The sequence below is a fragment of the Urocitellus parryii genome, chromosome Y (assembly GCF_045843805.1).
Source record: "Urocitellus parryii isolate mUroPar1 chromosome Y, mUroPar1.hap1, whole genome shotgun sequence".
In the NCBI taxonomy this organism is placed as follows: domain Eukaryota; kingdom Metazoa; phylum Chordata; class Mammalia; order Rodentia; family Sciuridae; genus Urocitellus; species Urocitellus parryii.
In genome coordinates this window covers 9,658,090-9,680,745 of record NC_135548.1, presented here as the reverse complement: position 1 = coordinate 9,680,745, position 22,656 = coordinate 9,658,090, and the positions used below count along the sequence as shown (strand labels likewise).

Sequence of the window (22,656 nt, the reverse complement as noted above, 5' to 3'; positions counted from 1 at the left end):
TAGGAGTCCATGCTTCAAAGACTGAACAAGAGATATGATTCGAGAGTGTTCCTTCTCCACTGTCTGTCTTTGCTTCTCCTGTGTGTTGATGTTGGCATGATTCTCTCCATGCTGCAGATGGACAAGGGATTCACCTAGCTCCTTGCAAAGGAAGCATTTCCGCAGGATGCCCAAATCATGGAATCACAATGTTTGGGAAGTGCTTTCTTATACCCATGGAACAGAAATCCCTTTTCCTGGGCTTCCTCCTTTGGTTCTTAGCTTAGGTTCAAGCAAAGAGCATCCCACACCTTAACCCAGGGAGGGGGATATCCCGACTCCTCTGTGGTTCCATGTCCTCTTCCTCTTTTCCCTCCCACTACCACTGTGTCTTTGCCCCTCTCTTGGAGGCCATGGGGCAGTGTGGGTGCCGGTCTCTTGCCCATGTCCAGGGCCTCTGGAGTTGCTGGGAAGCAAACATTTACAAGCACATCCCTGTGACACTGTTTTCCAACACCACCCGCCATTCTTCCTATAGATTTCACTATTTACAGGCTCACATGCTCTGCAGTTGTGCCTACTATGTGCCCAACTTCACTGTCATGAGTCTTTCAAGCCATCATTAGGGTCCTCCTGTGCTGAGTCCTGACTCAGTCAGAGAAAAAATTTGCAGCCTTGAATCCCGCCAGCTTCTTCTCCTGTGTGCCCATGCAGTGGTGCCTGGCATGGATGCGTGGGGGCGGCGGTTGGGAAAAGTGCACACTCTCTTGTGCTGAGCCCTCTGAGAGGCAGGCGGTGGACACTGGCTGGCAACCTTGGGGGATGCTCTGGGCTGTGCTTCTTTTCTGCAGCACACCCAAGTAGATGTCCCAGCCACCTCACAGTCCCTGGGTCACACTGGCGTGGGGGAAAGGAGGAGGAACAGAAGAGGCAAGCCCCAAGAACCTCTCTGTGTTTCCCCACTGCATGTTCTTTGAGGGAATCTCAGTCCCTCAGATGTTCCTCGAAGCCGATGGCTGCTTCTGCTTTTACAGTTCAGGATCCTGCCTGACATGCTTCCCTATCAGGGGGTAGATGCTATCACAGACATCACGGCACGTAAGGAGGATTCGTTTGTTTCAGTAGTAGTGGAAACTGTTATTCCGAGGCAAGAATGGCACAAAGTCTAAGGAAAGAAATTGTCCCATGAAAAGGCAAAAATGTGATTTAAAACAAAAGAAAGTGACATGGGGAAGGTGAGAGGCCTCTAAGCCCTGCAAGCAGATTTGGGCTATGAGAAGCTAGGGGAGGTGGGGTACACGGTGGCAGATGGGCTGCAGATGTGTTCCAGGCACACACAGGGGCACAGAGGTGAGGTGTGCAACATGGGGGTGGCGAGCAGAGAGGTCTGGCTTTGATAGAATCAGTCTCACCAGAAAGCAGAGCCTGAGACAAGGGTTTGTATGCAGGGTGACCAAAAGTGAGTCCAGGGACCCAGAGAGGGGCCTGGGAGTTGAGCAGGAAATGGGGGAAGCCTCTGCAGGGGTGGGTCTCAAGTCCAGCCCTGCCGCGCCACTCAGGACTGTCCTGGTGGGGAGGACAGCTGCTCCCACCCCCGTGGGTCAAGAGGTCCCTCTGGTCCCTTCCACTTCTAGGTTTATGCCTGTGTGAGTGCCAGGCAGATTCCTGCCAGTGTCCTCCCCAGGTGTCCCAGGAGCCCTGGCTCAGGGAGAGCTGCTCAGTGGGGCTGCCATGAAATGCTGGAAGAGCCAATCTTTTCACATCAAAAGGGAGGCTAACAGGACATGAGGGGGGATCCGAAGTCTCTGGGACAGCTCCGGGCAGGGAAGCAACAGGAGGTGATGCCAGAAGACAGGGTAGGGGACCCAGCTTGCCTGGCTGGGGCACTGAATTCAGCAGTGGGCATATGTCACAAGACCCGATACCTCTGCACGTCCTGTGCAGAGAGGGCTTGGCCTTCTGAGGGAGGAGGGTTTGTGATGCTGACGGATGTCCGTGTGCTGCGTGTTCTATAACACGGCACCCTAAATGTGCTTCAGTAGAGAATGTGCAGGCTGTACCTGCAGGAGCCTCACAAAATGAACAACGGGCTTGAAACTATCCCTCAAGAGAAGCTGTGAATTGAAAAAGACCACTGTAATTCCAGGAGATAATAAGGAAATATTAATATGTTCTTCTATTTCTAACTGCTTTAGAAAGAAAAAAAAAAAAAAAAAAAGACAGTGCGATTAGCTCTGAGAAGTTGCCAGGAAGAAATTCTAACTGATATGAATGATTATCTGAAATGTGGATTAATTTAATCTCATCATGGTTAATAATTAATCATTGCCAAACTATATACTGTGTATTGAATGATTAACCAATTAGATTATGAATCCATCATGCTTATCAAGATATGTATTCATCTCATCCTTTCAATTTATCTTTTGAGATTATAAACATTATGATGTTTATATTATAACATAATGTTTATAATGTAAACATGTTATATGAATAGTATGTTTATATTAAATGTCTATATGATGTAATGTTAATATTATGACAACACTTATAGCATAAACAGAATGTTTATATTATATGATGTATTAAATAAACATGCCCCAAATCATCACATGGCATTCTTTTATTGATGGGATTTACTGATGGCATTTATCGATGGGCCATGATTGGCAGAAGGAAGAGGGTGGAGGGTGTCACGTGAGAAGCATGTGGGGTTGACTTAGCTGGATGTGGCAGCTGAGTGGACAGTGGGTCAAGACCAAGAAAGAATAAAAAGTGACTCTGAGGTTTCCTGTGGGGATGGTGCTCAGGCGAGGGACATGGGGAAAAAGTGGATGTCCAGAGGGGCAGAGGTTTGAGGGGGGACAGAATGAGGTGGGCCACGGATAGGCTGAATTGAGGATGACCTCGTAGGGGATGGTGACCTGGTGAGATGGCACTGTATTTTCAAGCAGAAGGATTCTCTGACAGCTTGATTGTATATCCTGAAATCTGTCACCCTCCGACCAGGCTGCACTTAATTCTCACGACCTAAATAAAAGTTTGTGTTAGCGAGGCCCCTCTCCTGGGTGAGCGTCACGGGCTGCTTGGCTGTGGAGGACGTGGCTATGAACCAGCCAGGGTGGGAGGCGGACTGAAAGACAGAGGTGGAGCCCTCCAGGCTGTGGAAGACGAGAAATGGCGTCCGAGCTTTGTTCTCCCTGTACAGTTCCATGATACTGACCTCCTGGGGGTGAGAAAGAGGCTCATTAGTGAGGAGGACTGCAGTGGGGAGCTAAGCTAACTCAGCCCTCTGTGCACAGCAGGGAGGGTTGGAGGCTAGGGACACAGGGCGTGGTGGCCTATCATCCTAGTAACTTAGGAGGCCCAGGAAGGAGGAATGCAGGTTTGAGCCCAGCCTCAGCAACTTAGTGAAACCCTGTCTCAAAACAAAAAATTTAAAAAAGGGCTGGGGATGTGGCTCAGTGATAGAGCTCCCCAGGGTCAGTTCCCTGCACCGGGGTGTCGGGTAGGACCAGGCTGTCAGGGCATGGACCTAGCAGGTTCCAGGAGCCTGGCTCTGCAACACAGGTGCTGTCTTCTCTGTAACAGGGATGGGCATGCTCTCTTCCCTGAAGCTCCCAGGGTATCTTCATCTGCAGACCCTGGCACTCTTTGGAGTCCCAACCTCCCTGTGGATTCAGACATTACACTTCCCATCATGAGCAGAGGCTCAGCTTTGTACCTACTGATCTTCCTTTGGGTACATGGATATAAACAAACACTGTCAGAAATCCAGATGAACCCTCTCCCTCCACTTGTCAATGTGATAGTCTGTTGAAGTGGGAGCCTCCCATTCCCTTGGGGGCTTCTAGGGGGTAGCAAATCAGGACAGAGAATAGAGAAGCCACGTCCCCTGTCTTTTCAGGAACATCTCCGTGTGCATCCTCTGGCTTTCCGAGGAGCCATGCTGTGCCTGGACCCGAGTGTGGTACCCCCCCCCCGCAATGGCACCACTGATGGACGTGGGGACCAGCCAGGTTAGATTTCCTTCCTTGAGTGAGACAACCCAGGATTGCAGGAAGATTGTTTCACGGTCACCTGTTAAGATAAAAGCCCACTTGCTATGCTTCCCTCATCGACTGCACAACTCACCTTCAGCTGCAGCGTGGGCTGGCCCTCAACTTCCGCACAGCAGAAGCTGAGGTCTTTGCCCTTGATTCCCAGGAAAACCAGGTTGCCTTTCTCTTCATCGTGTAATGCTGTGTCCCTGCAGGCTATCAAGGTGAGAGTGACTGGAAACACAGGAAGAACGGAGAAGGGTCAGGCCTCCAGCAGAGGGGAGTCTGGGCCTCTGGCCTGACACTCAAGAGGCTAACAGGGACTGTCAGGGACTTCCCCACATGACTCCTCCCATTAGCCATGGCAGGTCCCTTTGTCGCTTTTCTGAAACTCATTTCCTTTTTATTCCTGAATATCAGAACCCTAATTGTTCACCAGGGCACAGAGCTTCCCCAAATAAAAAATAAGATTTCCTACCCCTCTGGCAGATAAATGTGGCCACACACTTAGGCTGTGAACCTTGAGCCAGAAGTGGAAATGTTGGGTGGGATTTCTAAGAATGCTCCTTAAAGTTCAGGGAAGGCCACTAAGTGAAGAGAGAGAAATCGGGGCTTGAAAGAAGGGCTCACAGGGAAAGGAAAGTCCTTTCTGCTCAGTTCCACACATAAGGTCCCTCCTGAGGCTCTGTGGAGAATGGATTGGAGGTTCCATGAATGAAGTGGGAAGGAGAGTTGGGGAGAGGGCCTGAGATGATACTGACTTAGAAATACAGACTCAGTGGTCTCGCTGGTGGATGGATAAGGTGTGAGGGGGGTCAGGCATCCAGATGCCTTCTGTGTTCCTGGCCCAAGCCAGTAGAGCAGGGGGCAGTGCCCCTAGTGGGGGCCGTCTTCCGTTTAGAGAAGCCAGGTCTCCGAAGTTCCACCCCAGGGCATGTGAAGTTCGAGAGGCCAGAGAAGATCGTTCAGAGAGATGTGTGCCAGGAGCACAAATGTCAGGTGAAGAGAGGAGAAGCCATGTACCCAACCACAGGACCTGCTCCCCACCCCTTCACAGGGCTTGCAGGGTTGCAGAGGGGACCCTGAAGAACCCCATGATTTGGAGGTTTCGGGGAGAAAGTTGAGTCATAAAGATGAACCCAGAAGAGGAGCCAGTGGACCTGAGGACCAGGAGCGTTCTTACAAAAGAAGAAGGTGGAGTGTGGAGAGTAACCGGCACTGCTCTACAGAGGACAGCTGAGAAGGGTGCCCTTGGGATTGGCATTTGAAGGTGCACTTGGAAAGAGGGACCTTAGGGGGGAGAAGAGAGCAGTGTAGAAGTCAGATAGTTTTGCTGTGAAAAGGAAGCTATGTGGGCAACTCTCCAGGGAAATCGGCCTCTGAAGGACACAGGGCAATGGAATAGCAACAGGAAGAGACAGCGAGGGTCAAGAGTAGGTGTTAAGACTGGAGTGTGTCTGTCAGCAGTAGAGATGACGCAGGGGACACAGGTGGGGTACCCGCTGAGAGAGGGACTCCATCCAACGCAGAAGTCCTGCAGAAAGGGAAAGAAGCCGAGAGGAGCTGGCTTTGGGTGGAAGGAGGGAACATGCCCCCATTATTAGAGGAGAAGATGCCAAATTAGAGAAGTGTGTATTGGAAAGATGGGGAAGCTTGACAGAGGGAGTGATGGCTGGAATTTAGAGGAGAGAAACTCCAAGGTCAGCCATACCTGAAAGGACAGTCCCCCAGTAAACTGAAGGTGGATTCTTCAGGTAAGAAAGCTGCCAATCTCTACACCCCTGCTTCTAGTTATGGGTTTCCTTTTACAGAAGGTGACCATCTTGCTCTTTCCTGCCATTCCTCTGGACGTTGGACTGGTGCCCAGAAGTTGGTGAGGACCAGAGCCCACTTCATGGAACTGGTGTTCCTGGCCCAGGCCAGAGCAACTGTGGATTCTGATGTCACTTACCAGGCTGCACGTTGTTGCTTGAAGGAGCTGCTATTAAAACATCTCCACTGGGCTGGGGATGTGGCTCAAGTGGTAGCGCGCTCTCTCCTGGCATGCGCGGGGCGCTGGGTTCGATCCTCAGCACCACATACCAACAAAGATGTTGTGTCTGCCGAAAACTAAAAAATAAATATCAAAATTCTCTCTTTCTCTCTCTCTCTCTCTCTCTCTCTCTCTCTCTCTCTCTCTCTCTCTCTCTCTCTCTCTGTCTCCTTTCTCTCTCTTAAAAAAAAAACAAACAAAAAAAAACATCTCCACTCAGGACCCACACCATCAGTTGGGAGTCAAGAATGGTGTAGAATACGGGCATATCCTGAACTGCCGGAAGACAGAATCACAGAACACAGGCACTGTTATTGCAAACCTTGGGACCCCAGCTGCACCCTGATAATACTGGCTTCTGGTCTCTCGAGACAGGCTGAGTGTTGTGAGAAGAGGGAGAAAGAAAAGGGAAATGAGGAGGGACCTGTTTGTGGGTCAAAGCATCAGAAAGGATCTCAGCACATTCATGGGGCCAAGAGATTTTAAAGATTTGCCCCCGCCCCCTTTTTTTCTCGGATTATTTTTTCTTGATGGATAAAGTCTCTGGGTAGTTATAAAAACAAAAACTACTTAATTGGTCATCATTACATTGGTTTCTTTCCCCTTTTACCCTCTTGGTTAAAATAAACAAGCAATTAGGAACAGAGACAGTAAGAAAAGAGATTTTTCTACTGTAGATTTCTGAGATTTTAGTCGAGTAGGTACATTTACAGCTGAGCCAATGACTCAGGGTCCTTGCACCCTATCTCTGGTGGGGCTGGGTGGTTTCTGGCTCTCCACTTATGCTCCGGGGTGAACATGGGGTCTTTGGAGCTGCTGGTGTTGGGGACGGGCGTGTGAGGTGGTGGAAAGCTGCCAGTCTGTGGCTGCTCAAGGCGAGCAGGAGAGGAGGAAGACATGTCGCCGCTTCTTCTTCAGCACCTGGAACGTGGTCAAAATTATTTAGAGAGAGCTTCTCACATACATATTTGAAAGGAGCATATTTTGAGGCCAGCAGACCCTGAATGGAAGCTCCATTCCCTTGGTGGCTGGGCCAACCTTGATTGCCCAGGCTGCAATGCCTGGGGACTCTGTCATCACACATGGGAGGGTTAGGAGGGTCCAGAACATCACCCGGACATCTTCTGTGCAGCGAGACCCTCTGTCGAGAGGAGGGAAGAGAGCATGTCTTGTCTTCAGCCCAGGCCTCCCTCAGCTGCTGAGCAGCCTCCTCTGCTATGTTTAAGATGAACCCTCCTGAGTGACTGGCAGCCAGCAAGCCTCTTGTCCCCCACCTTCCTCTGCTCTTTCTCAAGGAGGAATCTCTAAGGATCCTGCCTGTGGCCATCCACGGCCACATTAGGTATTTTGACTCTCAAGGGACATCTGCTTCTGGTTAGGGCCCCAGGACAGTTCCCTGAGGATCACAGACTCTTCAAAATGAGAACCAGTTGTTCTCAACGTTCCCTGCCTCGAGATCCTCAGGGCCTGACTCCACAGTTACCCCTACACAGTGAACAAGCAAATCAGCAACCACGCTCTTAAACATGGCACCAGGTCCTCCAGCATCCTGGGCCTGGGGGCATCTCCAGATAGCCAAAGCAGTGAGAGAAGGTTCCCCACACCTGGCTTCTGAGCAGCAGAAGTTGCTTTTGCCCAGAGGTATTCTTGATCCTGGATTCAAAGTCACGGCTCCAGCTGTGTTTAAGGCCAGAGGAAGCCGGGTCAGGACCTCCAGGCTTTCTACTGAGCAAGGAGGGAGTCTTACCTTCTGGTCCCGGGTGTCCCACTTTGGTCAGGGAGCTGGGCTGGCACAGAGGTCCTGAGAGGCTTTGGATGAGTGGCTGGGAAGCAACATGGGTGTGTCAGGTCTGGGCTCCTTGAGAAATATGAGCAGAAGAGACACCAGGAAACAAGAGCGAGGAGACAGGCGGGGGCTGGATGCTGGATGGAGGGAGGAGAGCAACTTTCTAGACAGCCTTGGAGGCAGGGGTGCGGCCCCCTTGATTCACTAGTGGCGTGAGGTCACATCCAACGTGGCAAATCACAGCCTCTGCTCAGGGGATTTACACACCAAATATGCCACACTTGTAGAAATATCAGAAGCTTATGCTGTTACTGAGTGTTAAGAGCTTTACTGGTTAATCTTTTAATCCTCTTAATAACCCTTAGGGGCCATTAATCTTTATTTCTTATATAAGAAAACAGAGGCCCGGAGAGATGAAAACACTTACCCAAGTCACACGGCCAGAGACACCTAGCACGGTGGAAGCCAGTCTCTGGGTCCTTAGGCACTACATGACGCGCTTCCTCGAGGTCTTGGTCCTCTGCTTACTGTGCTAGCTGAGAAAAAGGTGGTCCTGTATTTAGCTTTGGATACTGAGGACCTGCTATGTGTCCAGGGGAGGAGGCTCACGTGGTTGTGTCAGGGGACAGACAGATGAGGATGGTGGGAATACAAGGGTAAGAGAGAAATTCTATAAAACCACCCCACTGTCATGACCCCCACATGCTTTCTTTGCCAAAAAGCAATTTACCTATAGCCCTTCCTGGCTTAAGTGGGGAGGGTATGCCACATTCCTCAGCAAATTACCCATTATCAGTCAGGAAATGCAGGCAGGAAATAACTTTGATAAGAGGAGCCCAAGAAGGGAAAGATTTTTTAAGACCCTTTTCATGGACCAGATCCTGGGCGATAAGGACAGCTCCTCCTAACCATGAAATCCGTAAAAATGATTAAAAATCCAATTAGAACTGGTCAGCATGGGCAGAGGGGATCTAGAATTAATGCAGTGGGGACTTGAAAAGTCTGATGTCACCTGTCATCGGTCAGATGTCAGGAGGTGGACCTGGGCAGAACTTTCTGGAAAATTCTCTGGGATCACTAATAGAACTGAAGAGCAGGAGAGGCAGGTTGTCCCTCTCCTCTCTGAGAGGACCCACTTTCCCCCTTGAGATATCCTCCTTCCCTCTTCTAATCCCTTCCATAAGCTCATGCCTGTCTGAAATCTTTCTGACTTGGTCCCATGAATCGTGGTTGAAGGGCGGGTGGTCTTTGCATTGCCTCAGTTTCCTGGAAGGCCCCAGCTCTGACACGGCAGGAGTGGTCTTGAAGGTTGGCGATTCCTTAACTCTGAATCAACAATCAGCTGCAGCCTCAGTGGGGGCAATGCAAGGAACTCATCACCCCTGAAACATAATATTGCTGCTCAGCCCGAAACATGAAAAAAATTCTATTCCTTATGAGGCTAGGGAGACAAAAGGACAGTTAGTGTATATAAAGAGGGATTGGGTCAGGAAGATGCAATGCGGGCTAAATCTAGAGGAAATTAAAATGCTAATACTTCCAGAGCACTTCCCTCCTCCACCTGTTGCCAAGGCTACCTGCCTCCAGTGAATTGTTCCTCCCTGCAAGGAGCTGTTATGAGTAGTCCCTGGGTGGTTCCCTTCCTGCCTGTACCCCTGGGTGGTCGTTCAGCCCTTGGATTACTCCACCTTTGGGTCACCCAGGCAGGATGGGAGGAGTGCACATGAGAACAAAGGGAATCTAAAATAATCTATAAAAAGGTCAGTACACCCCCACTCCCTCTGGCACCAGCTTCGGACCCCCCCTCTGCGGAGGAGTCTGTGTCTTTCTCTCTCTACCTTTAAATAAAACCTCTTGCTCTTGCCTCGGTGTTTCTTGGGTGTTCAATCTTCAACACTGGGGAGCGAGTCTGGGACCTGATTCTCAACACCAGTATCACCCTGTGTACCAAAATTTGCTGTCATACAACTCTCCATGAGTAGTCAAGCATCTACTCTCTGAACTCCCCCATTACCTCTCTTCCTTGGAGCGTTGCAATAACCCCAAATGGTAACCCTGTGTCTTTCTTACCTCCCTGGAATTAAGTGTCCACCAAGCAGTGACCCAGATCAGAGACATGGACACAGTCACACCCTCCCTGCTCAGAACCCCTGGTGGCTCCACTTTGTACCCAGTGTAGTAGCTCTGGTGTGGCTCTTGGCACCCACAGGATCCCACGCCCACCTCCCACACTCAGCCCCTCTTCCTCCCCTGCTTTGTCCCCACAGCACCCCCCAGTTCTCCCAGATTGCTCTGATTTGGGCCTTGAAGTTTTTCATCTAGTTCCTGCCTGCCTTCGAGCTACCTCGTCAGTGCATATTTCTTCCTTTTTACTTTTTTAAGGTATTTCTTTACTTTCTGTCATGACAAGTGTCATAGGCCACTCTGATGTGCTTCCTGCCCCAGCCCCAATTTAGCCATTTCCCCAAGGGTGCTGAGTGTTTATATATCACTATGAATGAACCCCATCTTTATACTTTGGTGCAACTGAGGTACTTGGAAAGGTTTTGATCCTTTGGAGCATGATACTGAGATCAGGGAGAAAGGTAGAACCACAGAAGCATTTGATCTGGACCTAGCTACTTTCCATTGCTTAAGCAGGTCCTTCTGAATTATGAGTCTTTGTGAAGGCCTTGTGAATTATGAGTCTTTCCAGACCAGCAGTGGGAACAGGTATTGTTCTGTCTAATTCTTTGAAAAGTTTTTATCCTTAGCTTTAGGGATAGTCACAACCATATCACAAAGGGTGAGAAGGAGGAATTGGAAACATACTGTTGTGCACCTTATTTTACCATAAGGTGGTGTTGTGTTATTGGAAGTTAGTCTTATTCATTAAGGACATGCAAGCCCTAGGGTAAGCAAAAAATTATTTAAAGGTATAAATAATAAGACAATGTAATAGGTAAAGTAGAATAAAAATATTTTAACTCGGGAGAAGGAAGAAGAAGATAAAGAAATACAGAACACATGGAATAAATAGAAAGCAGTAGAATGATAGATAATAATCTAACCATATCATCACTTACATGTAAATGATGTAAAAGCACCAGTTAAAAGACTGTGCTTTCCAGATTGGATTAAAAAACACAAGATCTGATCATACAATATCTAATTATGTAGTTCTAAAGACGATGATAGTTTAAAGGTAAGGAGGTGGAGAAAGATGTCCCATTTAAACCCTAAACAGAAGACAGCTGGAGTTGCATGGATGACAGCCAAAGCAGATTTAGAGACCAGGAAGACTAGCAGGAATGAAGAGGAACATTCCTAATGATAAAGGGGCCAAAAATACATAAAGGATCTTCTATGCATGTACTCCCCAAAACAGAGCTTCCAAATACCTGGTGCCCCAAATAGGTGGCACCATCAGGAGGAGTAGACACATCTCCAATTTTTGCTGGTGTGTTCAATACTCTTTCCTCTATAACTGATAGAGAAGTAGGCAGACTCAGGTCTCCAGAAGGTAGAGGACAGAAGAGCTGGACAATGATGTGAGCACCTGGGGCTCAATGACAACACCCCAGTGGCAACAGCAAGAGAAGTCCCACATGACCCAGCACGTCCACCTGTGGGCGTACACTAGAAAGAATTAAACACAGAGACCTGAAAAGTTGCTTGCATACCCACAGGCTATAGCTGCATTATTCTCCGTCATGAGAGGGTGGAAGCAACCCCAGAGTGTTCATTGACTGGTGAAAGGATGGAGAAAATGGATCATATATATATACATGGGAATATTACTCACCCTTGGAAAGGAATTGGAGTCCGGATATAAACCACAACCCAAGAACATTAAGTGAAATAAGCCAGCCACAAATCAGGATGCGTGCTGTGAGGTTCCACTTGATACCCAGGCGAGTCAAAGTCATGGAGATGGGAAGGAGGGTGGTGGCCAGGGCCTGGCGGGGGCAGTGGAAGTCATTGTTTACTAAGCACAGAGTTTCAGTTTTGCAAGGTGGAAAGCGTTCCTGCGAGGGCTGGTGGGGATTGCTCAATGGTCTGAATGACACCCCTGAGTAGTTCACATAAACGTGGTTAAAATGGTAACTTGCATCTTATGTATATTTCCCTGTAAATAAAAATCATAACTAAAAATCTATCAAAAAAGACAGATGTACAGAGACCTGTGTAATAAAGAGATGAACCTCATTTACAACAACAATCCCGTTTTTGAGGCACTTTTGAAAGAGGGTGATCCCCTTGGTGCCATGCCCCCCAGATGGAGCCTAGGGAAGCGGAGCCCCCTAGGTCCTCTGGGAGCAGCTGTGGTGCCCAGGCTTGTCTGCAACTGCATCAGCTCGCTGGACGAGCTGGCCAGATACCTGTGGAGGGAGTGGAGACATGGGAAGCCTGTGTGTCCTCTGGTCCAGGCGGCGGGGACTGCCTTCCCACGTGGTCCCTGCTGGTGCCTTGATGGTGCCCCAGCGGCCAGCAGAGCCAGCCCTCACCCTCTTGACCCTTGGCTCTCTCTCATTTGGACTTATTTCCAATGTCATGTTCGTCCCCTCCATCAGTGGCCACCCACACACCCCAGGGGAGGGGGGTCAGGCTCTGGAGCCTTGAGGTTCAGATGAGGCAGGCACCTGGGCAGGCTCTGGAGGTCCTCACCTGGATCTCAGGTAAGGAGGTTGCTGGTGGCTCTGGACCTGCCCCTGGTAACTCAGTCAAGAGAAACTGCCTGTGGGTGTGACATGCATGGGGCCCCACCTGCCTCCTGGTTGCCACCCACTCTCCTTGCAGAGCTGGCCATCTCTACTCCCCCAGTCTCCACCCCCATCCCTGCCCCCACCCAGGTGCTGAAAGGTGCCACAGAACAACACAACAAGGTGGAGACAAACAAGGGCAGCAAAGCGGGGCCCCTGCCCAGCACCGGCCACAGTGCCCTGCCCTAGCCCAACCTCTCTGACCTCATGGCATTCTGTGGTCCTCAAATATCTTAGTAGCCAAGGTGGCCCTGACCCTCTCTGTGGACCCCAGGGTCACCCTGTGATGTGGCTGTAACTGGAGGCCCACTTCTGCGGCTGGCTCCCAGAGGTATTCTGCACATGGCCACCATCTCTGGTGCCCAGCGAGGCCCTCCTGGGTACTCTGTGCTATCGAGGTCACCCCAGTGAGTGAGGAGTCCCCACACTGGGCCAGCTCTCTTCCAGTGGCCCCTTGGTCCTTCATGGAAAGAGAGTCTTGCAGGGAGGTCCCTGCTCTAGCTCCGCCCTCATTCCTTGCATCTGTAAGCAAGATGCCCTTTGTGTTTCACAGAGGGACTGGGGTTACCTGGCCTGGACTCAACTGCCAGAGTTCACCTCCTGCTGGTTCTGTGGTCTCTCAGGAGTTGCTCACCCTCTCCAAGCCTCCTTGGCCTCAGTCAGTTTAAATAGGAATATAAATTGTACTGATCTCGTGGGACTGATGTCACAACAAGAGCGGACGAAAGCAACACTTATTTTGACACAGTGAATGTGTAGCAGAAGTTAACTGTCCTCGTTAGACACTAAGACCCCACAGCAAACCCTGCAGCAATGGAGTCTGGCATTTTCCCTCTCTGGGGATGAGGCACAGGCACATGTGACAAAGCACTGGGTCTTGAGCTGCCGTGGGCTTCCGCCACTGTGCACTTGGCGCTCACTGTACCCAGGAGGGGGAGGGAGGCAGGGACTGCTGAAGGCACAGAGCACAATGCACATGGGTGACTGAGCTGGCTTGGCACAGCCTCGCCTCATGCAGGCCTCATGACACCCCAGGGGCCGGGCTGTTACTGTCCTCTTCACAGGGAATCGGAAACGAGTGGGTCAAATCTTCAAATCAGAGTGGTGAAATAAACTTCCCAGGTCATGAAGATGGTGGTGATGTTGGTGGTGATGAAGATGGTGGTGATGATGGTGGTGGTGATGATGGTGGTGGTGATGAAGATGGTGGTGGTGATGATGGTGGAAATGAAAATGGTGGTGATGATGGTGGTGATGAAGATGGTGGTGATTATAGTGGTGGTGGTGATGATGGTGGTGATGAAGATGGTGGTGATGATGGTGGAAATGAAGATGGTGGTGATGATGGTGGTGATGAAGATGGTGGTGATGATGGTGGTGATGCAGATGGTAGTGATGATGGTGGTGATGGTGGTGATGAGGATGATGGTGGTGATGATGGTGGTGGTGATGAAGATGGTGATGAAGGTGGTGGTGATGAAGGTGGTGGTGATGAAGGTGGTGGTGATGAAGATGATGGTGAAGATAGTGGTAATGTGGCTGATGGTGAAAATGATGATGGTGGTGATGGTGATGGTGGTAATTGTTGGGAGCTGGCGACCGCACCCTGAAAATGGCGCTGGTTTCCTGCTTCTGCTTCTTTAGCGGTTAGAGTTGTTAGAGGTAAACAACTCCTTGTAAGGCTGTGGGGCTGGGCTCTGGCCTGCTTCCGCTTCGCTGTACCTATTAGACTTTTCCACGTGGTGCTAGTTCATTGGCGGGGCTGGGTACTTAAGCTAGGGCAGACCGACCACTCGAGCTTTTTCCTGTTTTCTCATCATGCTTCAAGGGTCCTGAATAAACTGCTGAGAGAAGAATCCTGTGTCGTGTTTCCCTTGCTGGAGAGGGAAGCAACAACTGGTGGCCCGTACGGGGAGGAATATTCCTCTAACCCGGGATTCAGAACTTTCAGCAGCCAGGGTGGTGCACCAGTAAGTTTCCCAGGTAAGTGGGAATCTGCAAGCAAATAGCGGGGTGCTCCTCTGTAGATAAAGAGAGAGCGGGGAACTAATAGAACGGGACGCTCCTCTGTAGATAAAGAGAGAGCGGGGCTTTTGTACTTTCACTTTCTTTATAGCTTTGAAAACATTATGGGCACTACCTCTTCAAGCCCAATTTTGTTGGCCCTGGATGGGTTGCTACGTTCAAAAGGACTTAAGGTAAAGCAGAGCACTTTGCAGATGTTTTAAGAGAAGCTGATATAGCGGCTCCTTGGTTTGCTTTTTCGGGGAGTCTTACGATTCCTAGCTGGGATAAATTAGGGAGAGATCTGGATTTCGCTTATGAGCAAGGTACTTTAGAGGGTGGCGTTATACCAATTTGGAAGTTGGTTAGAGGATGTATAGCAGATGGTAAATGCCAGGAAGCTGTGGGTGAGGGTCAGGCTGTTCTTGAACAACTACATGAGGAAAAATCTGAGGGGTCACATAGCAAAGAGGCAGGGAGTAAGAGTAGTGAAAAGGCAAAAGAGCCTGAAAATAAAAATAGGAGAAGGCTCTATCCAGACTTGACAGAACTAAAAACACCCGAGGACACAAGCGGCTCAGAGAGTTCTGAGGACCTTGATATATTGTTATAGCAACTATGTAAGATAAAAATGAAAAAGAAAAAAAAGGGAGACACAAAGCATGAAAGCCTACTGTGAGAAGGGGGATAAATCTAATTTTGATAAATCTAATTCTGAAGAGGAGGTTGAGAATTTAGAAGAAGATGCAGTGCCTGTTGCACCGCCCCCATATGTGAGGGGAGTCCAAAGCTCCAGGAGAACTTTTCATACACAAGTTTGGAGAACAGTTAATACAGACATGGGACTAGCATACCCGGTTTTTCAGGACGCTAATAGGGGAAGATACCATGAGCCTTTAGATTTTAAAATAATTAAAACCTTGGCAGAATCTGTTTGCACTTATGGTGTAGATGCTGCTTTCACTCTTACTCAGGTAGAGGGGCTTACCAGATTTTGCATGACCCCCTCAGATTGGGCTAGTCTGGTGCGCGCTTGTGTCTCCCCAGGCAAATATTTGGACTGGAGAGCATTTATGCTAGAGGGCGCAGTAGAGCAGGCTGCCCAAAATCATGCAGCGGGACGCCCCGCCTGGGATAAAGATATGCTTTGGGGGCAGGGCAGGTTTGCCAATCAACAAACGGGATATCCTCCTGAAGTATATGAACAGATTAATAACATTTGTATCCGTGCATGGAAGTCACTCCCAAATAGAGGAAAAGTGTCTGGCAATCTGACTAAAATTATACAGGGCCCTACAGAACCTTTCTCAGACTTTGTTGCTAGGATGGTGGATGCTGCGGGAAAAATCTTTGGTGATCCCGATAGAGCCACGCCTTTGATTAAGCAACTTGTTTTTGAGCAATGTACTAAAGAATGTAAGGCAGCTATTACTCCCTATAAAAATAAAGGTATAGAGGCTTGGATGAAAGTCTGTAGAGAAATAGGTGGGCCGTTAACTAATGCAGGCCTTGCTGCTGCTGTTCTTCTACTCTCTCGTAAGTCCAGCCCTGTTGCTGGAAAGTGTTTTAAGTGCAGTCAAGAAGGACATTTTAAACGAGAATGTCCTAATAACAAAGTGTATACATTATATGGATGATATATTGCTGGCAGCCAAAACCAAATGTATGTTGGAGGCGGCTTACACTGATTTAGTACATTTACTACAATTAAAGGATTTGCTTATTTCACCTGATAAAGTACAGACAGGAGACTCTATTGATTATCTTGGTGCTAGTATCTCTTGTGAAACTATTACACCCCAAAAGGTAACTCTTAGGACTGATAATTTACATACGTTAAATGACTTTCAAAAATTATTGGGTGACATAAATTGTATTAGGGGCTACTTGCATATTCCCAATGTTGAATTAAAACCCTTGTATGAATTTCTTAAAGGTGATTCAGATCTTACTTCCCCTCATCATCTTACTGAGGAAGCCAGGTCAGCGTTGCTTAAAGTGGAAGAGGCTATACAACATGGTAGCCTTTGCAGGCTTCAAAAGGATAAGCCTCTTCAATTATGTGTGCTCGCCACTGTACGGCAAACTACTGGAGTTTTGTGGCAAGATGGTCCTTTGTTGTGGAAACATCCACGTATATCCCCTGGAAAATCCCTTGAGTATTATCCTGATGCAGTTGCTTCTTTAGCTATAGTAGGGATACAACAAAGTATACAATTTTTTAGTTTTCCTCCTACGTCTGTGATTGTCCCTTATACGTGTCAACAAATTCAAGTTTTGTGTGCTAACCTGGATAATTGGGCTATATTACGATGCTCTTTTCTAGGAGAAATAGATAATCACTATCCTTAAAACCCTCTTATTTCATTTGTTAAAGAACAACCTATCATTTTCCCTAAAATCACTTCTTCTACGCCTATCCCAGGAGCTGCAAATATCTTTACAGACGGATCTAAAACTGGTGTTGGAGCCTATGTGGTAAATGATCAACCTCCTATCCAACATCAGTTTGCTCCTGGCAATCCACAATGGGTGGAGCTGCAAATTGTCATAAAAGTATTTGAACAATGTCCGTTTCCTTTTAATTTAATCTCAGATTCTGTTTATGTAGTTCAAGCTTTAAAGGTGTTGGAAGCAGTGGGTCCCATACACACATCAGGAGTAATGTCTTCCCTTTTTCTCCATCTTCAAACATTGATTTGGAATCACTCCGCCTGTTTTTACCCCTTGCATATTCGAGCCCACACAGGTTTACCGGGTGCTCTTTCTCCTGGCAATGCCCAAGCTGATCTTGCTACTCGTACTTCTTGGATGTTCCCTGTTTCCTCCTTAGATCAAGCTGGAAACTTTCATAGTAAATTTCAAATTAATGCACGAGCACTTCAGAAGCGCTTTACTATCTCCCGTGCTGATGCTTGGCAGATTGTATTGGATTGTCCTAATTGTATCATTTTACATCATCCCCCTTCTGTGGGAGTAAATCCTCGTGGTTTGTGGCCTTTAACTATATGGCAAATGGATGTCACTCATTGCTGCAGGCTGCTTGGCCCCGGGTCGAGCGGGCTAGCTGAGCTCCGCTCCTGCCGCTGCTATTGCCGAGCACTGCCTGCCGCACCCCTGCTGAGCGCTTCCCTGCTGGGCTGTCAGTGTATGCCGGCTTGCAATCTTGCAAACCGGTTGGGCACAAAAACACATGCCAGTCAAACTGAGACAAAGTTTTATTTTGTGAGAGGCCATGTGCGTCCCCTAACAAGTGGGTCCACCACGTGTGTTCTACCTGAGCCGGGGGGGCTCCACTTCCCCCGGAACATCCTCCTACCATCCTTTCCCAACCAATGGGAACTCTCCCATTACGAGAGTGACATGAGTAACCTGAGTCCCGAAACGGGCCCAGGTAAACAGCAGGAGACAATTACCATATGAATGTAACTTAACATAATCATAATCTGAATGGCTGGCTGGCAGTCACTAACCCAAAGGTGCCTGTATCAATATTTTTGCTGTGGCTCCTAGCATCTGCCCCCTTCTGTTTAATTAAACAACAGGCAAATGTGGCTAGGGACCGTGCCTGTTAGGTTGTCCAATTCACATATGGTTCTTACCCGTCATGGGAGAACTGACCTTTACACGTCAGTTTCCTGTCTTAGGTTGAATCCACTGTAACCAGATCAACCCGTCACTGACTACCGGTCCAGCATAGCCATGCTTGTGGATAGGCCTAAGCACCAGTGGGGGGGGTGAGGTTCTTGCCTCACCTCTGTTGGCCCCCAAATTTAACCTTGGTGCCAGTGGGGGGGTGAGGTTCTTGCCTCACCTCTTTTGGCCCCCAAATTTAGACCATCACTAGCAGAAGGGAGAAAGACGCAGAATTGCCACGACACCAAGCCAATTGACGGCTCCTTTGGAAACACTGGTGACACATCGGCTAAGGTATTTAGCACTACCAGTTCGCTGTATCAACAAATTGAGCACAATGCATACAGGTGATACATAGTCCAGGCAAGTTGTGTAAGCAGTTCAAGGTGGAGGAGTCTATCAATATGTCCATTTCCTCCCAAAGTAAATTAAGTCCTTGATTGAGCAGTTCAAAGTGGAGGAGTCTATCAATATGTCCATTTCCTCCCAAAGTAAATTAAGTCCTTGATTGAGCAGTCTTATTGAGTTATATTGATTGATGTATCAGTTTATACAGTTTACTGTGATAGCTATCATAAAAGTTGTAGTTTGGTTTTATCTTAGTCTTCACCGGCACTGGGATGGAGATGGGAATTATGGCCATGTTGCTAAAGAGACATTATCCTGAACAGAATTATGAAATATAATGAAAAGGAAAGGTGAAAGTAAACAAACAGATCTGTTAACCACTTTTAAAAGCAAAATTTATAACAGCTGTTTACCTAATGTAAATTAAACCATATAAGTCACGTGACTTAATTTTTTTTTGAATTTTTGTAACTATTTATACATGATCGCTCCTTATAAATGAAATATGGACATACACACATACAGACATACAACACAAAACAGTGCATACATAACATAGAACATATAAGACAATAGTAAATAAAGGCCTTGTAGTTATAGCTAGGTGAAATCTCCATTGCAATGTTTAAAAACTTTACAGTTAAAAAAATAAAACACAGTCAAAAAATAAAACTGATCAGAAAAACATTAACCTAGGTTTGTATGAGCTCAAAAAATAAGGTAAAATAAAATAAAATAGAACTTTATGATGTGGGAAAAATGCAAATAATGAAATAGATATTGAAAAAGGCACCGTGGTAAATCACTGTCGCAGATGTAAGAATAGCCAGGCTGGAACTCTGGATATCAGCTGTTATGGATTTGAGTCAAATCATCTTCTTTTCCTGTAGAAATTGTTTTAGTTAATCTCTCTGGAATCCAAATTGGTTGCTGTTCCTCCTGTGGAAAAACACAGACGGAGCCCCGACTCCAGACTATTACTGGGTCCGGACCTTTCCATTGTCCTGTTAGAATATCTTTCCAAAGTACCTTAGGCTTATGTACATTTTTCAGATACATATGTCTTTCCGCAGCACTAAGTCCTGATGAATCCAAATTTAGAAAGTTTAGAGTAAAAAGGGTTACTTTAAGTTTATCTTTGGGGGATATATACCCTTTACTAATTCCCTCCTTTTGTTTTAATAAGTACATTTTTATAGTTTGATGAGCTCTTTCAACTATGCCTTGTCCCTGTGGGTTGTATGGGATTCCTGTTATATGAGTAATGCCAAATGATGAACAAAATTGTTTAAAAGACTTGGAGGTGTAACCAGGACCGTTATCAGTTTTTAACTGTTTAGGAACACCCACAGTGGCAAAATTTTGTAAGCAATGAGCTATAACATCTTTAGTTTTTTCTCCGGGATGAAGGGAGCCCATCCAAAATCCAGAAGAAGTATCAACTGTAACATGTAAATATTTTAATTTTCCAAATTCTGGCAAGTGTGTGACGTCCATCTGCCAAATATGGTTAGGTATCAGTCCTCTAGGATTGACTCCAAGATTAACTTGTGGCAAAAATGTCACACAATTTTGACATTGTTTTATTATATGTCTGGCTTGTTCTTTAGTTATTTTAAAACGTTTTTGTAAAGTATTAGCATTGACATGGAACCTTTTATGAAAATTTATAGCTTCTTCTATTGTGGAGAAAATATGTATGTCATGTGTAGATTTATCTGCTAGTTCATTACCCAAACTAAGGGCTCCAGGCAATCCTGTATGTGCTCTGATATGTCCTATAAAGAATGGATCCTTTCTATCGCAGATTAGACTTTGTATAGCAGAAAACAAAGAGAAAACAGTAGAGGAAGGAGAAATCCTACCAGCATCTTCAAGAGATACAATAGCATTAACTACATACTGACTATCAGAAAATAGATTAAATGTAGAATCTTTGAACATCATAAAAGCTTGCAATACTGCATTGAGCTCTACCTTTTGAGCTGATTGTTTGGGTACTAAAAATGTAAAAGTTTGATCAGGAGTAACTACTGCTGCTGTACCATTGTTTGACCCATCAGTGAATATATTTGAAGCATTTATGATAGGCGTTTTTCTTGTCATTTTTGGAAAAACTACAGGATGCTTAGACCAAAAAGACAACAAAGGATTAGATGGCAAGTGATTATCAAATGCAACACTAGATTTACACATGAGTATTGCCCAAGTATTTAACTCATTAGCTAACTCATCAATTTGATCCATAGTATATGGAGTAATAATTTTATTGGGAGAAATCCCAAACACTCCTTTTGCTGCTTTTATTCCTTTGAGTATTAATTGCACTACACCTTCAGGATATCTAGTAAGAATAGTATTAGGAGAATAAGATAAATGTATCCATAATAATGGACTTTCTTGCCAAAATACTCCTGTAGGAATATTTTTGGTCGGTAGTACAATAAATAGTAAAGGCAAACTTATATCAATTCTATCCAAATGCATATTTTCCATATATGTTTCAATGATTTTTAATGCCTTTCTAGCTTCAGGCATTAACATGCGGGGTGAATTTGGATCTGACGGACCTTTTAGAATATCAAATAAAGGTCCTAATTCTCCTGTTGGTATGCCTAGATAAGGCCTTATCCAATTTATATCTCCCAATAACTTTTGAAAGTCATTAAACGATTTGAGTTGATCTACTCGTATTTGAATTTTTGGTGGACGGACCATGGTTGAGGATAATAGAACTCCTAAATAATTAATTGGAAGATTTAATTGTACTTTATCTATTGCTATCTCTAGATTATAATTTTTTAAATAAGTTTGTAAGAGTGGCATAACATTCTAGCAATGTGTTTTTATCTTTATGTGCCATTAACACATCATCCATATAGTGAAATATCTGTAGTTCAGGATTTTGATTTCTAAGTGGCTGGATTGCTTTATCAACATAAATTTGGCACAAAGTTGGGCTGTTAGCCATCCCTTGAGGGAGTACTTTCCATTCATATCTCTGATCAGGACCTTCATGATTCAGTGCAGGGATAGTAAATGCAAAATGTGGACTATCCTCGGGATGAATTGGAATTGAGAAGAAACAATCCTTAATATCTATAGCTAGAACATGCCAGGTTTTTGGTAGAGCAGACAATTGGGGAATCCCTGATTGAGCAGGTCCCATAATAACCATCTCATTATTAATGGCTCTTAAATCTTGTAATAATCTCCATTTACCAGATTTCTTTTTAATGACAAAAATGGGAGTATTATGGGGAGATACGGAAGGTTGTATATGTCCTTCCGCTAATTGCTGTTTGACCAGATCATGGGCTACTTGTATCTTTTCTTTAGTTAGGGGCCACTGAGGAACCCACACTGGTCTTTCTGATTTCCAAGTAATTTTGATTGTCTCAGTGGCCCTTTTTGAAAACCCAATCCGTGTTTATTTATTTATTGATCTATTTGAATTGGTGCTCTTATATCTTGTTCTTGATCTCTTAATCTCTTTTCTTTTCTAAAGCCTTGTTTTGCCCTAGTAGTGGGCGTGTTAGGATTGACGTTATTTGTTAATGTCAATCCTAATTGATCTAGGATGTCTCGTCCCCATAAACTTATGGGGAGATGGTCCAATACATAGGGCTGTATAGTTCCTCACATCCTTCAGGATCTTTCCAATCTAATACCATTGCACTTCTATGGGGATTAGTCGCCACTCCTAGGCCTCTAAGCGTTTGGGTGGCTTGTTGTAATGGCCAGTGCTTAGGCCATTCCTGGCGAGATATGATGCTGAGGTCAGCGCCTGTGTCCAGCAGTCGATTAAAGTCATGTCCTTGAATATTTAATTTTAGCATAGGGCGAGAATCTAAATTTAAAGATAGCATAGCCCAATCTACACCTGTGGAGCCTAATCCCTTGGAACCTCTTTCTACATTACAACTGGAAAATTTATCATGTAAGCTTGGTATTATTAATAACTGTGCTATTCTATCTCCTGATGAAATTACTGATATACCTCTTGGAGAACTAGCTATGATTTTTATTTCTCCCTCATAATCGGGATCAATTACCCCAGGACTTATCATAAGTCCTTTTAGTGCAGAA

The 22,656-nt window shown here is 46.3% G+C and overlaps 2 protein-coding genes across 2 annotated transcripts in view; both read right to left on the bottom strand.

Annotated features, from left to right (window-relative positions):
• Positions 1 to 2,995: 2,995 nt before the first annotated feature.
• Positions 2,996 to 6,950, bottom strand: LOC144251159 (interleukin-36 beta-like). Its single transcript, XM_077794249.1, has 5 exons — positions 6,791 to 6,950; positions 6,250 to 6,327; positions 5,971 to 6,000; positions 4,114 to 4,253; positions 2,996 to 3,205 (listed from the first exon to the last, which is right to left on the bottom strand). The coding sequence occupies exons 1-5, from the start codon at positions 6,948 to 6,950 to the stop codon at positions 2,996 to 2,998; spliced, it is 618 nt and encodes a 205-aa protein (XP_077650375.1).
• A 5,170-nt stretch (positions 6,951 to 12,120) lies between these two features.
• The window catches only part of LOC144251158 (ribosome quality control complex subunit TCF25-like), a 38,470-nt gene continuing 27,934 nt past the window's right edge, over positions 12,121 to 22,656 (bottom strand). Inside the window, 1 exon segment of the mRNA XM_077794248.1 lies at positions 12,121 to 12,198. Within this exon segment, the coding sequence (XP_077650374.1) occupies positions 12,121 to 12,198 (78 nt within the window).

Excerpts from the sequence above, each read along its gene's own strand:
- LOC144251159 (XM_077794249.1), bottom strand. The coding sequence starts at position 6,950 with ATGTCTTCCTCCTCTCCTGCTCGCCTTGAGCAGCCACAGACTGGCAGC. Across the intron at positions 6,328-6,790 it reads AGCCCCACCAGAGATAGGGT|TTCAGGATATGCCCGTATTC; the intron begins GCAAGGACCCTG and ends GTCTTCCGGCAG. Across the intron at positions 3,206-4,113 it reads AGCCCACGCTGCAGCTGAAG|GAGGTCAGTATCATGGAACT; the intron begins GTGAGTTGTGCA and ends TCTCACCCCCAG.